This window comes from Pteropus vampyrus, unplaced genomic scaffold (genome assembly GCF_000151845.1).
Source record: "Pteropus vampyrus isolate Shadow unplaced genomic scaffold, Pvam_2.0 Scaffold101, whole genome shotgun sequence".
Taxonomy (NCBI): Eukaryota; Metazoa; Chordata; class Mammalia; order Chiroptera; family Pteropodidae; genus Pteropus; species Pteropus vampyrus.
This window is the reverse complement of record NW_011888882.1, coordinates 4,746,553-4,762,887: the sequence shown is the minus strand read 5'-3', so window position 1 is coordinate 4,762,887 and position 16,335 is coordinate 4,746,553. Positions and strand designations below refer to the sequence as shown.

The 16,335-nt window shown below is 33.0% G+C and overlaps 1 protein-coding gene across 4 annotated transcripts in view; it reads right to left on the bottom strand.

The window, feature by feature from the left end:
• Positions 1-16,335, bottom strand: part of REV3L (REV3 like, DNA directed polymerase zeta catalytic subunit) — a 137,838-nt gene that overhangs the window by 57,452 nt on the left and 64,051 nt on the right. For all 4 annotated transcript variants that reach the window (XM_011364808.1, XM_011364806.1, XM_011364807.2 and 1 more), the window contains 4 exons: positions 11,838-11,957; positions 9,891-10,128; positions 5,838-5,980; positions 1,095-5,256 (listed from right to left, as the gene is read on the bottom strand). In XM_011364808.1, coding sequence (XP_011363110.1) covers positions 1,095-5,256; positions 5,838-5,980; positions 9,891-10,128; positions 11,838-11,957 — 4,663 coding nt within the window. The remainder of the gene's footprint in view (positions 1-1,094; positions 5,257-5,837; positions 5,981-9,890; positions 10,129-11,837; positions 11,958-16,335) is intronic.

Genomic DNA, 16,335 nt, shown 5'->3' with positions numbered 1-16,335 from the left:
CCTAGCATTCATTGTGTCTTTTTTACTAGGGTCAGGAACACAATGCTGCTAAAGGTCAGTGCATACATGCATGCGGCCTCTTGCCTTAGTTGGATCTTCATATCTCTTTCCACCATTTAGACTAAGTAGGGCCTGCCTCAGTAGTTCTAGCTAACCTCCTCTGCTTCTGACTGGGTGACTGAAATGAACTGCCTCTCTCTGCAACAGGTTAGGCAAATGGGATCAAAGACACAGGGGACAGGACAAAGAACCACTCTTAAACCTCCTGGATTAAGTCATGTTCCCTAATTTAGGTCTTAAGATATGCTCTACCTTGGTGATGCAGGTAGTACAAGACACCTACTTAACTACTAGTTTATAAATAAATGAGCACTCTGATTCCTGCCCATTTTGCTATTGGCTATGTGTATGTGTCTGTCACTTCTCTGAAAAGATTCTTAAAAGAAAGAAGAGATAATGGGAGGTTAAGTCCATCTTGTACCCTTAAATAACTATATAAACTAACAATAGTAACAGTATGACTAAAAATGCTGGCAACATGAAAAGAAAGTGGTATATAATAGAAACAAATCTTCATTACATATATCATAAGAGTACCTAAATTATATGTATGCTCATTTTCAAACACTTTTAAAAAAGTTTTTTAAAAATTGTAAATTTTCCATTTTAGAAATAAATACCATCTTAAAATGATAATTATAATACTTCTAAAGTATTATCACATCTGTCTAATTTGTCATCATGTCACAGTTAAGCCTCTGCATCTCTAATCCTTAAGGGAGATAGTGTTAAATAATAGATCTAAGACCAACACTCATCAACTTAAATAAATTTCTCTAGGTGTAACCACTAGAAATTCACCTAGTCTGAATTTTCTTTTTAAATTATTTTTTATTTTTATTTATTTATTTTTGAATTTTCTTAATAAGTCCATAATTATCAATAGCTTTCACAATGATATACTAACAAATGCAGTATCACAATCAGAAAAGTAGCAGTCAGGTACCAAATGTTGTTACCTTTTATATACATTACCTATTATATACATTATAATTATTCAGAGTGACCCAAGGAGAAAATATAATTCTGATTACCTGGGCTTTTCTGGTACATCAGAAGGATTACTGCAAAATGGTTCCTGGTAAATAGTTTCTGAAAGGTCATGATCCAACAAAGTTGCCATAATTTCTTCCCTACTAGGTGGAGACATAAGTGGTTTCAGAATGTGAGCAGTTCGAGGGGTGAAACTGCCATTTTTCGATTGTGAGGGAGAGCTGGTAGACCTTGGTGAACTATCAGGAGTTGGTGTCAATATATCATTATTTCTTGAAACATACAATTCTAAATCTTCAGAGGCTGCATCCACAAGTTCACCATCAGGGGAGGAGAGTATTGTAGTAAAAGAGGTATTGACTGAGTCAAGAGACTGTCCCATTTCTTCTCTGGTATGATCTTGAATCCAATCTGAATTGCTAGGCTGTGAGAGGCTAAAAAACACTTCTTTACTTACTGAACTCCTACTCAATCTGGATTTTTCATTTAGACAGTCCTCTGCCTGCTGGACACAGAAAGAATCCCTTATTGAATTAGACCGAGTTGTTAGAGGATGAAAGCTGTTTTTCCACTGGTTGTGGCGATGATTCTCATTGCTCTCTATAGATGATTTCTCGAACAGTTCAGGACTTAGAGTGCCGGATCTAATCCAAGAGGTTGAATCTGAGGCATGATGTTTGTCTTCATCACACTTCTGGTTATCATGACTTAAAAACTCAGTTTTTTCTATAGTTTGTCCTGGGAAAAGATCCTGAACTGCATCACTTAGGAACTTCTGAGGCAAATTCTGATCAGCGGGGACAAACTGACTTCCAGAGTAAAAGCTACAAAATCCAGTTTGACCAATTGTATTAATATCAAAATTATAATTATGTTCAGGAGACAAGCTATCTTCAAGTGAATAACAACTTTCAAAACCTGGATCTGAAAAAAAGATGGGACTGTCATCTGATAGGGAGTTCTCCAACTGGCCAGAGTTTTGTAAATTTAGGGAGTCTACTTTAAGAAGTTTGGGGATTTTTTCTTTAGGTTTCGTACTTCTGGGAGTTCGAGGTTTTCTTGGAGATGTTACTGATCGTGTTCGTTTAATTGTTTTGTTATGCTCATGGGAAATAGAAATATTTTTGTTTGGTTGATGTTTATTAGATAATGAGTCTTGCATAATATCTGCATTTTGTGCTTTCTGCTGTCTTTTCTGTAACAATTCTTTTAGAACTGCCAGTCCAGACTGTCCTTCGCCAAAGGCTGAAGGTGTTGACACATTTTGATTTTTACACTGAGAAAGTGCTTTGGTTTGTGAAACTGCTTCTGACGGTGACCTTTGTTTTACCCTTTCAGGTTTAAAATTTGACATACCTAAAATAAAGCCCCTTTGTTTTTGCTCCCATGCTATTTGTTTGATTGGACTTCTCAAGGAAGTTACAAAGCAATTATTAGGCATTTGGCTTTCCTCTGAAGCTGCATTTCCTGGAGAACAAGTTTCACTGTGCTTTGACTGTTCTGCCATGCACACAATCTGCTGCTGACTGTCTTTGCAATGCAAAACATTAGGGGCATACGCCGGGTCTGGCTTTGATTCTAGGGAATTACAACATTCATTTAACTTTCCGATAGATGACAAATAGTTCTTTTGAATATTTGCATTCTCTTCTGTCTTTGGAGACATTATACCCGAAGATATCTGTTTATTCTGTGCTACCTGAGACAAATGGTTGGAAAGGTCAAATATATTTTTTTGAATCAAGGTTGATTCCTTTAGAGTAAACAAAGCACTCTGATTATGAGACCTCTGAACATTAACTTTTGAGATTCCAGGTCCCAAAGAATTACAAACGAGTGATGAATGCAAATCGTCTCGTGAACTGGGGAATGTCTGCAAATCTACCGGCTTCTTGCTTTCTAAGAAAGAAGAAAAGCAGCCAGATAAATTCTGTTGTGCATGAATTCCAGCGGTTTGGGGAGCTGAAAGGGGATGATCTATAGCAGAGCCCATTAGTGACATATCTTTCTGTTTAAAAAGCAGTTGAGAGCCTTCAGAACTATTTGAGGTCTCAGACACATTCTGATGTTTCAGCACAAACTTAACTTCAGCACCAGGCTGAGATTTTATTTTTTCCTCTTTAAGTGTTATGTGCTTTCTCGATGCTTTCTTATTTTTTTGTTTCTGTTTTGCTCTCGGTTTCTTTTTTCCATCATCTACTAGTTTATTTGTCTGATTTCGTTTGTTCCTTTTCTTAGTAACTACAGAGGGGTTAACAAGCTTTGTTTTTGACTTCTTCACCTGTGCTCTTGCTCGACTGTTTTTTTCTATACGAGGATTAACAGTCCTACTATTATATGCATTAGGACCCTTAAAAATCATTGCTTCTTTATTTGCAGCAGCTATAATTTCTTCAGCTCTTGGATCTGTGGGAGACCAGCAGCGAGGTGGAGACGAATTTATGGGACTTGTGCTTCTCTCAGAAAGAAAACCTAGTTTAGACATAACATCACTATAATTCAAGTCACAGTCTTCGGTTTCAGCATTATAAGATGGTGAGGGAGGAGAGAGAATAGCATGCGACCGTTTTTTCCTGAAAGACAAAGTTCTTTTAATATTTTCACTATTTGTCCTTTGTTGCTTACCAGTTTTTTTCTTAGCAGACTTATGTTTTGTTTTTCTTCTGTGACTTTTCTTTGGTGTTAGTGGATAAATAGGATATTTGGTTGCAGGGGAGTCAGGAACTTTTGGCCAAAAATCCTTCAAAGGTGCGAGCTTTTTATATAGTTCCAGTTTTTCCTCTGTTAATATTACTTGTTTTTCTTTAGAGTCTATTTTTCCTAACTTCACAAGCATATTTTTTCTCCCTCTAAATCTATTAATAATAATATACTTTATAATGACAGGGGGCAACTTTTTAGACATTTTTCTTCGTTTTCGAGATTTAAGAGTTCCATCTAAACTTTCACCAATTTCCACAGGATGAGGTAGGCTAATTTTTGAGTTGTGTGTTACAAAACTTGACTCACTATCTTCAGTCTCATAATTTACCTTGCGTTTGGCTCTAAGTGTATATTTATTTCCATATAATCCAAAGGACTGCTCAGTTTCTAAGGTTCCATCTCCAAAGTGACAGTCTATAAAACTGTCTGTAGGTGTTTTAGTTTCAAAAGCTCCACGGGTGACTTTAATTAAATCACTGGCCAATACATTATTCTTCTCAGAATTGCTATTACAAGCATTATTTTGTATACAATTATCTTTTGTAGATCCACTCTCACTAGTTTTGGCAGAAGTCTCTTGATGACCTATAAGTTTCTTTTTATTCATTTTTAACCGGGGCTGTTTATTACTGGGTTGTAGTTTATATGTGACAGGAGAGAGTTTCTGTGGTCTACTGAGACAATTAGAAAGAACAACACTGGGAAAAAACATATAATGTGCTGCTTGCTGGCTGAGGTTTGGCTTTTCTGTTTTATGCTCTTGAAATTCTTCATATCTAATTTTAAGTTTATTTAGTCCACTTTCATCAGCAATGCTATCGAGAGAATGTACCATAGTTCTATTCTCCCCTGAGCATGATAACAATTCACAATTTTCAGTTAATGATGAAGGGAATAAACTATTTAGAGCTGTGCTGTTTCCTTTTTCATTTCCTTCACAAGATGATTTATTTTTTGAATGACTTAAGTCAGTAAAGTTGAAAGAATTTTTGCTCAATGTACTTTCGCTAGTGTGACGGTTCATATGTATATAGGGGGCTTCCTTATCAGTTTTTCTGATGTTTGTATACTTTCTACTTGGTACTTGTCTTGTAACAGATGGAATATCTTCTTCATAATCAAAAATACTACTTTCACAGGAAGATACTGGGGGGATATCTTTCTTATTACTTTCTTTATGAGAGTTTTCTGAATGAACAGTACTGCTTAAAGATCTAGGGTATTTCATAGAGTAAGTGCTTTCATTTGTAAAAGAAGCAACTGAATGATCTCGATCTTTTTCTATGTTGTTTGGCTGTGAAAGGTCTTCAATTAAATCTTCCTTGTTCAAAACGTGGGAAGAAAGGGCACTTGTGTGTTTACACTGAAAGGTAATCTTAGCAGAAGATGAGGGTTCTAATGTAGCAGCATCTTTGTGAAAAATGGAAGGTTTTACTGATAGCTTGCTTGTCGCAATCACAGAAGAGTGGGTTCTAGAATTTTCATTGTTCAACGGATTGTCTGAAAGGGGGGAAAAGAATTAATTTCACTTCCACTCTTAATTTAAAAAATATTTTCTCACGATATTATCACCATGAAAGAAATTATATGAAATTAAGTCTGTATGTTTATTATGGTTATCTTAACAAAAAGATTACTCCTAACATTAGGATAAGAACTCAAGGATAAACAAGAGTTAGTTACATTTAAAATAGTCATTATCTTAAACAAATATTCCTTTGATCATAAATAGGTTATATTAATATTCAGTGGCTTTTAGAATAGGGAAAATACTGTGACCTTTAAAACTTTTCATAAAATATGCTTCTTTCCACCATCACTGTAATAAGCTGAGCATATTATAGTTTCTTATGCAAGTTAAAGTTTAAATTAATGATTAACAAGTGTTATAATCTTGAAAATGACAAAGAATTCTATATCTACATTTTTTCAAAAGAAAAAATTCTGTAGAAGGACAAAACCTAACAATATTGTTATAGCCTCAATCAGCCAAGTATATAGGAAGTATAATTACAGCTCCAAAATCAACTATATTTCAGCCTCTAAATTATGAAATGCTCAGAGTACACTTGTATACTTACCACTATTTTCATCTGCAGTTCCATCTAACTGAGGTATAGAAAGATTGGCTAGAAGCAAACTGTTATTACTCCATTCCATTTCTTCTTCTGAAGATGAATCATCTTCTTCGGTTGAGCTCCTATAGGTATTTCGACACAGTGATCTAGAGAATATTAAGATTCATTAGTGAGTATGATCATTAAGAAAATACATGTCAGACTAAAATAATTTGCCCAATTTGAGACTATAGTAGTAAAACTGAGTAAAAAAGATCTGAAAATTACAATTTTAAAAAAAGCAGCTTTACTTTGCTCCAGTATCATGTCTTACAAAAAGTTATTGTAAATAGATTTTATAATCCCTTTCATATGAGCTAGAAGACACCATCATTCCTGTACTCAAAGCTCTACAATATCCTGAATTACAAAATCTAATCATGTTCGTATATTCTCCCCTTTATCCTATCATTTTATACACACACACACACACACACACACACACACACACAGCTTAAGAGAACATGGTAATTTAAAAAAAAGTGGCATCTGGCATATTTTAAAAAGTCTCCATAAATATATAATCACTACATTATGAATTGGAAAAAACAAATGATAAGGTGAGCTAAGGGGTATTTAGGTTAGGGCTAAAAGAAGAATAGCAGCAATCAAAGAGGGGCTAGGAAGTAGTAAAGGTATTAAGTCAATCCAGTAGTGGCTATACAGTAGGATTACTAAGAAATTCAGATGGACTGTTAAGTCCAGATGGAGACTCTCTTTAAAGTTTATCTCATATAGATGAAAAATTTTCACTAGATCCTGGCTTGATACTTTCCCTTCTATCTGGCTGGGCGAACTTTCTAACCATACCCAATTTGTTCTTTCTCTTGTTTCAAGAATTTGAAAATACCCCTTTATTATACATGGAATAGTTTCTCCATTAAGCCTTTGCCAAATCACAATTTGTCCTAAAATTATTCTTTTAAGAGCTCAAAGAGTTATTAGAGGTCATCTGGTCCAACTTTCTATCCCATGCAAAACCTCATTTTTAATACATCCAACACAGCCTCTGCTTTTACATTCTCAGTATAAGGGGCCTGCTGTCACACAGGGTAATCTTTTCCATAGTTAGTGGCTCCAATTGTTAGTAATTTTCTTCCTATGTTATACAAAAATCTCTTTCCAATTTCCGAACATTCTTCCTGCTTTTGTCCTCTGTAGCCATATATAGCAGGTCTATGCCATTTTCCACATTATAACCTTTAAAATATTTGAAGGTATTTATCATTTGTCCCATAATTCCTCTCTAGCTAGACCTAACTACCTATTTTTTCTACTGATCTTCAAAAGGTACAGAATTCACAGATCCTTCTAGTTTTCTTCTTCTTTCTTTACTTTTTCAATATTCTTAAAATATAGTACATTCTCAAGGCAGAATATAACATCCAATATACAAGAAGAATTAAAGACTCTTTTTCTAGATACTATACTTCTATTATTCAATCTCTCTAATATACATTTATAAAATGTTTAGATTTGTTTTCCCAAGGTTTATCTGTGCATGGTTTTCAGAGAATTGGTCCAAAGAACACACAAACATTAATTATTCATGGAATAAACCCTGCCTATTATTTTAAACAGGCTGGTAACAAGTAAATAATAACTTTGAATGTGTATCTATTTAATATAGGTATAAAAATATAAACTAAACAAGATATAATCTAAAAAACTGGAGAAGTGCTAATGATACACTGAAAAAAATCAAAGAGACAATACCAAAATAAAAAAAGGAGAGAAGAAAAAAACAAGTGGAACAAGTAAAATGATACAAAACCAGTAGGAACATCAAATAGTCAACAAACTTGGCTAAAATATGAAAGAAGTAATCAAATTTATTACAGCAAGACAAATACATCAAATAAATACTATAACTATTCTATTAATAAAATCCAAACTCTGTTAGAATAACATTATCTTGGTTACAGCTGGTAGCCATAATAAAATTCACCATTTAAACAAACATACACTACTTATTGTGCTCTTAATAAAGTAATATCCATGGATCCCCCACAGAAATTGTTAAGCCCATAATAAATTGAAGGTCTATTTAGTCTATACTTGTAAAGTTAACTGGTTGAACCTAAACATATCACTCTCTATTAGGTTTCGCTTATTTACTTTCAAGATATTTTTGAATCTATATTCTGTCATCTAATGAATTACCAATGTCCAATATTTGTGACCATCTCAATCCAATCTAGAAAAATACTTGGCATACAGCAAGCATTTAAGTGGTTTTTGAATGCAAAATCATGTAAATTCTGTGAACCCATCTAATCTCACAACGGCCATGTACTCTCCTCCATAAGGATGTTATGTAAGAATTTGTTAAATGCCTACCTGAAATCAAGACTCAATACGATTATTACATTTCCCTAAGTAACCATATTTAAAAAGGATATAAAGACAGTAGAGCATAACTTGAATTCATGAAGGGTCCTGATAATCTCTGCTTCCCATTCTGAGTGCCCACAAAGTGTTTGTTTAATTATCATAGTCACCATCCCTAGGAGAACAGGACTGGAAGCAAGGAGACCAGTTAAAAAGTGAATCATAGTATTCTAGATGAATGGTAATGAAGGACTAAACTAGGATATGTTGGGAAGGAGGAGGATGAAGAATAGAACAGAGGCTATGGAAACAGAGTTGACTCATAGGGCTTAACGCAAAACAGGGGTGTAAAGGAGGGCAAATCAAATGTGATAGTGAAATTCCAAATTTCCAGAAGTTGTTGGGTCAAGTGGTATCATTACAGAAATAAGGAACAAAGAAACAAGAACGAAACCATGTTATAGCATTGTCTATTATCATTTAGGCTTGACTATGCTCCAAAGGAGGTTGATGTGTTGAGGCACCACTGCCCTACAGGATATTTCATGAAAAGAGTTATACAGTTTATAGGAAAAAAAAAAAATAGACAAAACAATGGACAGAATCGCTACAAAGATTAGAAAATATTAGCAAAAAGCATTTTATGACACTGTTGAGTGCAAATTGATTAAGAAATCAAACACTGATTCTGTTTGGACTAGGTAAAATTCGGTCTTCAAAGGTCAAGGGGCTAAGTCTTTGAAAGATTTATCACAGTGGCATCAAAGGGAACTGAGTATGTGAAAGTAGAAAGAAGGTATGAAATACTTTACAGATTTGGAATTTCTTATTCATAGAATGAAAATGGGAATCTTTGTTGGAGCATATTTAAAAGAGTTCTGATTTATACCCAGATAATAGGAGAAGGCGTCAGAAATTTTATTTTTTACATTAGGTAGCACTGAGAAATTAGAGAAATATTTCATATATATGTAATATACATGTACATATGTAATATAGATGTGTCAATATAATATATGGATTAACCTTTCACCTTTCAATAATGACTTTGAAAGGGTGAAAATTTCAAATGTAGACGTTAGACGTTTTAGTATTGCCTACAAAAGTTTAAAGAAGAGGAATATTCATTGTTTCAGGCTCAGAAGCCTAATTTTTTCTACATACAGAGCATATAGCTCAGGGGCAGATTCAAACCAAACAAACTCACAAGAGACTGATTTAGTGCCATCATATTCATTTACCTTGAGAAATGAACCAGAATACCAGTGTCTGCTTCTGAGACCGACTTGTTTGCCTACTTAACTTAGTTACTGATTTATAACATTTAAATCCTTCAGTATAATCCGAACTAGAAGTCATTTTTTGTCTTCAAGTTGACTCTGTAACTGTTGCTCCAGCCCAGAAACAGTTTAACTCTCAGAGGGCATTCTTTTTTTCCAAATTCTGGGATATGGAGGTATGTCTATTTTGCCCCATTCATTACCCATGCATATTAATACTACCTATATAAACAGATGACTTCTAAAAGATCAAGGGGGAAGAGGGAACTGGAAGAAGGTGGTTAAAAGGCACAAACTTCCATTTATAAGATAAATAAGCACTAGGGATGTAATATACAACATGATGACTACAGACAGTTACCACTGCTGCATGACATATTAAAATAACTGAAATGACAAAACTTACCTCTTTTTGGCACAACGTTCTTCAATATTGCTGTCCCATCTCTGAGACATGACCAAACTAAGCTCCATTTCTTCTTTTTCAATTTGTGGTTCATTTTCTTCATCATCGCTATTTTGGGGATTTCTAGTGTTTCCAAAGGAACAACATGGCGATGACATCCGATTTCTTTCGCCCCGATATCCATCATTTTCCAAACCAGCAAGAAGATGTACTAGAGCCTCATCAGGACTACTGTCCACTATAAAACAAGTAAAGTATAACCAACTGAATAACTTCAGTTTTCTAAATAATTCAACAATTCACATCAATTATAAAACAACGACAAAATCATAAATGCTGGCATATGCTGAAAAAAACACAGCTGGTACAAAGACTTATATGTGTTGATGTAGTTCTTCCATCAAAGTGTGATCCGTGGACTATCTGCATTAGAATGATTTTGTGTCCTTATTAAAAAGAAGATTCTCAGACCCCGACCCATAGCTACTGAATCAGAATTTCTGAGGTAGGGCTCAGGAATTGGCATTTTAACAAGCTTCCCAAGCTCTTACTGCACAATGAAGCTTGAGGAGCACTAAACCATTATGGCCACAAGTGTTCAACATAAATATAAAATATATAATAAATATATCAAGTAATGCTAAGGAAGTGCCTTAAAAAGAATATATGTAATTAACTTAGCCCTTACATAAGCTTTATTTAGCTCATGGGATAGTCAAACAAAATCTGTAGCTGAATAATACCAGAGAGCTTTGAGATACCACTTCATATGTACTATGGTTGCTAAAATCAAAGATAGATAATAAAAAGTGTTGGCAAAGATGTGAAGAAACTGGAATCTTCATATATTGCTGATCAGAATGTAAAAAAAGGTGCAGCTGCTTTGGCAGTTGCTCAAAATATTAAATATAGAGTTACAATACGACCCAGAAATTCCACTCCTAGGTATATACCCAAGAGAAATGAAAACATATGTTTTCACAAAAACCTATACATGAATAATCATGGCATTATTTGTAATAGGCAAAAAAGTAAAAATCCAAATATCCATCAAGTGAAGAATGGATAAATGAAATATGACATACTCATATCATGAATTATTTAGCAGTAAAAAGGAATGATGTATATGATACATGCTACAACATGGATGCACCCGGAAAACATTATGCTAAGTGAAAGCCAGAAACAAAAGGTTATATGTTCCCATTTTTATGAAATACCCAAAATACGTTAATCAAGAGAAACTAGACTAGTGGTTACCAGTGGCTGAGAAGAGGGAAGAATGAGGAGTGAGTGCTAATGAGTATGGGATTTCTTTCTGGGGTGATAAAAATGTCCTGGAATTAGATAGTGGTAATGGTTGCATAACTCTATGAATATGCTAAAAATCACTGAACTGTATATGTTAGGTGAATTTTATGATATGTGAATTATCTCTCAAAAGCTATGATTTAAAAAAATCATGAAAATTTGTTCTAACCTAGTCACAATCTTTTTCTCTGTCAAATGAGATAATGTATTCCCCATTTACGAAAATATAAAGTTTCAGGTTTTCTTCGTTGATATTAAAGAAATTGGTTTGATTATGCTATCAGATATGACAAATATGTAGATATTTGCTTATAAGCACTGTTTGGGCAAAAATCCATTTCTTAAACCTAGAGTTGCAATGTTTTCGTTTTCCTGCCTCATCCTTAAAAAAATTAATATTAGCAAATTATAGATATTTGACTCTTAGATCTTTGACTAACATTGATACTGCATTTTTACAAACTTAGGCAAGGTGAAAATGAGAAACAAAGCTACTTCATTTAATGTAAGAATCATTTTTGTACTAAGTAGAATAAAGATTTATTGAACATGCAACATTAACCTCTTCAAAGAAAAAAAAAACACCCCTTCACATACTAACTTTCACTGAAAAGTTATGGTAGAATTGTTACTTACAGAAAACTGGTGACTCACTCAGTCTTTGGGTCAAAGGCTGAAAAGTCTGACTAGTTTCCATGAGGTTCAAAATTGCTTCTTCATTAATAAGAGCTTCCTCCACTTTGTGTCTAGTGTGACCTTAATATGACAAAGAATAGAAAACATTACAGCAATGGCCTAAATTTAGTGTTTAGAATTTGTGTAAATTAGGAAGCATTAAAATATAAACTTATTTCAGATTTTGAAGTGTTAATGAAATATGTTAAATAAAAACATAATAAAACTTAAAAGCCACAGGAATATCTAAGCAGTCCCATGGAGTAATTAAAAAAAAAAACAAACAAAACCCTTGAATCTATGAATCACTAAATATTTATAATCTTTAGCTTTTTTATTCCTATCTAGTTTGTATTAGATAGTTATATTACTCTGATAAAAATCATTGCACATTAAAATATACTAAGGAAAAAGAAAAGACAAACTTATTTGATTAAAACTCTTTATTCTCTATGGCTTAAAAATTACAAATAAATTCACTGTACATTAACTTTATATTTCTCAGGAAGTTTTTACTTCATGATCTAAAATTACAAGTCTTTCAACATGTGATTTTGATAGAAAGTCTAATGTACAGAGGGATTAAGTAATTTTAAGAAAAAAGATAAAATGAATCTTATAATCTAGTCAAAGGGAGAGAGAGAGTTTAAGAAAAGCACATAGTAGTAGAAGAAAGAAGATTATATAGCAAAAAATGGCAGGCAGTTATAAGAGCTAACTGGAAAACAGTTATTTTTTCTGCTTCCAGTATTCAGACTTCAAGTGTTTTCAACAGTTTTTAAAAGACAGTTAAAAAGCTACAGGAAGAAATATTTTCAACACATCCTAGGACATAGCTGGGCTAATAAAGAGTGTTTAATCAACATGAACAAACAACTGTGAAACAGCTCATCCCAAAACAAGACGATTGAGAGGACCCATAAAAATAAAAGCTGGTCCTGTGAATCTAATAATATAACACACAAGGCTGGCAAGAATGAGAAAAATAAAATAGAAGGCATAAATAAATTATGTTAGAAATAAAAGGGGAAGTGCCAAAAGGTAAAAGAGAAGTTAAATACTATGAACAACTTTATAACAAAAATATGGAAAAATCAGAAAAAACAAATAATTTCTTAGGAAAAACATGATATAAAACCTGATTCAAACAGAAATATAAAGCTTGAGTACACCTGTAATAATTATGGAAATTGAATTAGTAGTTTAAAATACATTCCCTTTACCTACCACTTCCCAACATAAAGTTCACCCACAAAAAAAATATACTAAGTCTGGATGGTGTTACAGATGAGATTTATCAATCTCCAAGAAGTAGATTATACCGATTTAATTAAAATTCTTGAAAAATTGCTGAAAAAGAGGGAAAACTCTACAATTCACTTAATGGAGCAAAGTGTAGCTCTTTCTTGATTATTTTAAAAACGTTAAAATTCTAAACAAAATATTAGCAAAGTAGATATAGTAATGCTTAAAAAAATATACCACATTGTGACAAAGAAAGGTTTATTTCAGGAGTGCGAATGAACAGTTTAACATTAGCAAATAAAAATTATTTTAAATACCATATTAACAGAGTAAAAGAAAAAAACTGATTATTTCAATAAATCCAGAAAAGAACATTGGGTAAAATTTAATATCCATTTGTGATTTTAAAAAAACCTAAACTTTTAGCAAACAATAGAAGAGATATTAACCTAATTAAAGTTTATCTACCAATATCTTATAGTAAATTTCATACTTAATGATGAAATATTAGAAACATTCCCTTTTAAGCCAAGAAAGACTATTACCATTTCTACTTAACATTATCCTAGAGTTCTTAAGTAGTGCATTAAAACATTTTTTAAAAAGTGTGAGGATGGGAAAAGAATCAAATTGTTATTTGCAGATGATGATTCCATACCCAGAAAATTCAAGGGAAAACACAGATAAACTGATCAAAGTTGCTGGATATAAGACTGATGTACAAAGGTCAGTGAAGTTCCTAAAGGTCACCAATTATAAGATATAATTTTTGAAAGATAAAACTTATAACTGAAACAATCATAAGACATCTGGAATATATCTAGCATAAGCTATAAAATAATTTTACAAAGAAAATTGCAAAACTTTATTGAAAGACATAAAAGAAGACCAAATAAAATGAGAAATATATCATGTTTACAGATGTTCCAGAAGTGAAACAGTCTGATCCTAAAATAACATGGGAGAGCTTTCTTAAAAGATCAAAACCAGACAATTTTGAAGCTGAAAAAGGAAAGATCTGCCTTTGCTGTATGTCAATACTTATAAAGCTACCGTAACTACAATAGTATATTAACACGAGGGAATGTGAGTGAGGTGGGGGAATTCGGTAGAGGAAAAATATCTTTTCAATAAGTATGTTGGAACAACTAGGTATTTATATTTAGAAAAACGGATACAATTAGATCCTTATTTTTTATATATATGCAAATTTCGGGTGAATTAAAGATCTAAATGTGAAAAACCAAAGTGTAAGCACACATGAGTCTTAAGGATGAAAACTTTCATTACATCAGGGGTAGGGAAGGGCTCATAAACTGGGTATGAAAATCGAATCATAAAGAAAAAATTGTTAAAGTTGATATTAAAAATGAAGACATGCAAAACACCAAAAAAAAAAAAAAAAGGGAAAGAGATGGGCAAGAGAGCTAAAAAAATTTTTTGAAGACTTCTAAAGTATAGGTCTAGATGGGGAAAAAATATCACTATAATACATATAAACTAACAAAGGCTTAATATCTAGAAAATATGAGGAACTCCTATAAATGAGAAGAAAAAGACTAGTAACCCAATAGAAAATGAGCAAAGAATATACATAAGCAATTTTCAGATATAGAAACCCAAATGCTCAAACTTATTAGTAATAAGGAAATACAGATTAAACTAAGAAGATATCAAAGGATCAGAATGATAAAAATTTTTTACATCTGACACTATCAAATGTTGTTGAGGATATAAGGAAATATAAGCTCTAAAATATTGTGGAAATATAAATTTAGGTACAATCATTTTATAGAGTAATTCTGTAATACTGGCTTTACTACTATAATGTGATATTTTTATTATTAACATACCTCAAAATCTGAAAAACTGAGCATTATAAATAACAAGGCTGATAGAAATTAAAATTTAAGGCAAAATTTATGCAACTTTGTAACCAGAGCACTACCAAATCAGTGATTGGTACCTGGGGAGATCATTCTAATCAGTAAGGAAGGCCACTCAGTGTGGCTGGAGGCTGTCACAGTGAATATTAAAAATGCACAGAAAATAACAGTATAAAAATGCTGTGTACATTTTCATTAAAGTGAGGCTGGAAGAAGCTAGGGACAAAGCAAATGAAAGTAGAGCTCTGATCCAGCAGGCTGGCATTAAGGTGAGCTTAGGAGATGGTGCAACCGGTCATGAGTCAGAGATGGCACAATGCTAGAATGCAACTCTTAGGGAGGGAGGAAGCCCTGGGTAAAGGTGCTCACTTTTAGTTGTTGCTGTTGTTTGATGCAGTTGAAAGAGCCCCTGCTGCCAATGCAGCAGTGAAAAAAGAGCTTTTCCTTTTATGCTGAAGGCTGCAATTCTATTCCTACTATTCTGTCTCTTCTGGCCTAGAAAAATTGCATATAAAACAATGTGACTTCTGAGTAAAACTTTCATTACTTTCTATTTCCCAATTATGTATAAGCTAATTGCATTACATCTGTTAGAGCAGGTGCTATCTAGGTAGAGTACAATACATCCACCTTAAGACTTGGCAAATTACACTGCTATATATCTTCTGTGGAGAAGCTCTGGCACATAGCCACAAGGTGACAGATATAACACTGTCATTAACAGTGCAAAAGTGAAAACCAACTAACAGTTGTAGAGAAATTGAAACACTTGTTAAGTCTTACAATGGAGCACTAATCAGCAGCTAAAATGACCCAGAAACATGAATGAACAAAAACAGATTTCAAAGTTATAATGTTGATATAAAAATACTCAACATCATTAGTAATGAGGGAAATAATAATTAAAACCATAACAAGATGCCATTTCACACACACTAGGATAGCTATACAAAAGACATAATAATCAAGTATTAGTGAAGATGTGAGGTATTGGAACCCTCACATATCACTAATGGGAATATAAAACCATATAGTCACCTTGGAAAACAGTTTGGCAGCTTACTAAAAAATTAAAGACAAATTTACAAAATGACCCAGCAATTTCACTCCTTGGAACTGACTCAAGGGAAATGAAAATATATATCCATACAAAGAGTCACATACAAATGTTCACAGCAGCATTGTTCTTAAGAGCTAAAAAATGAAATCTCAAATACCTACCAACTGATGACTGAATTAACAAAATATGGTATATTCATACAATGCAATATTATTCAGCAATGAAAAGGAATAAAATACTGATACTACAATATGTATGAACATGAAAA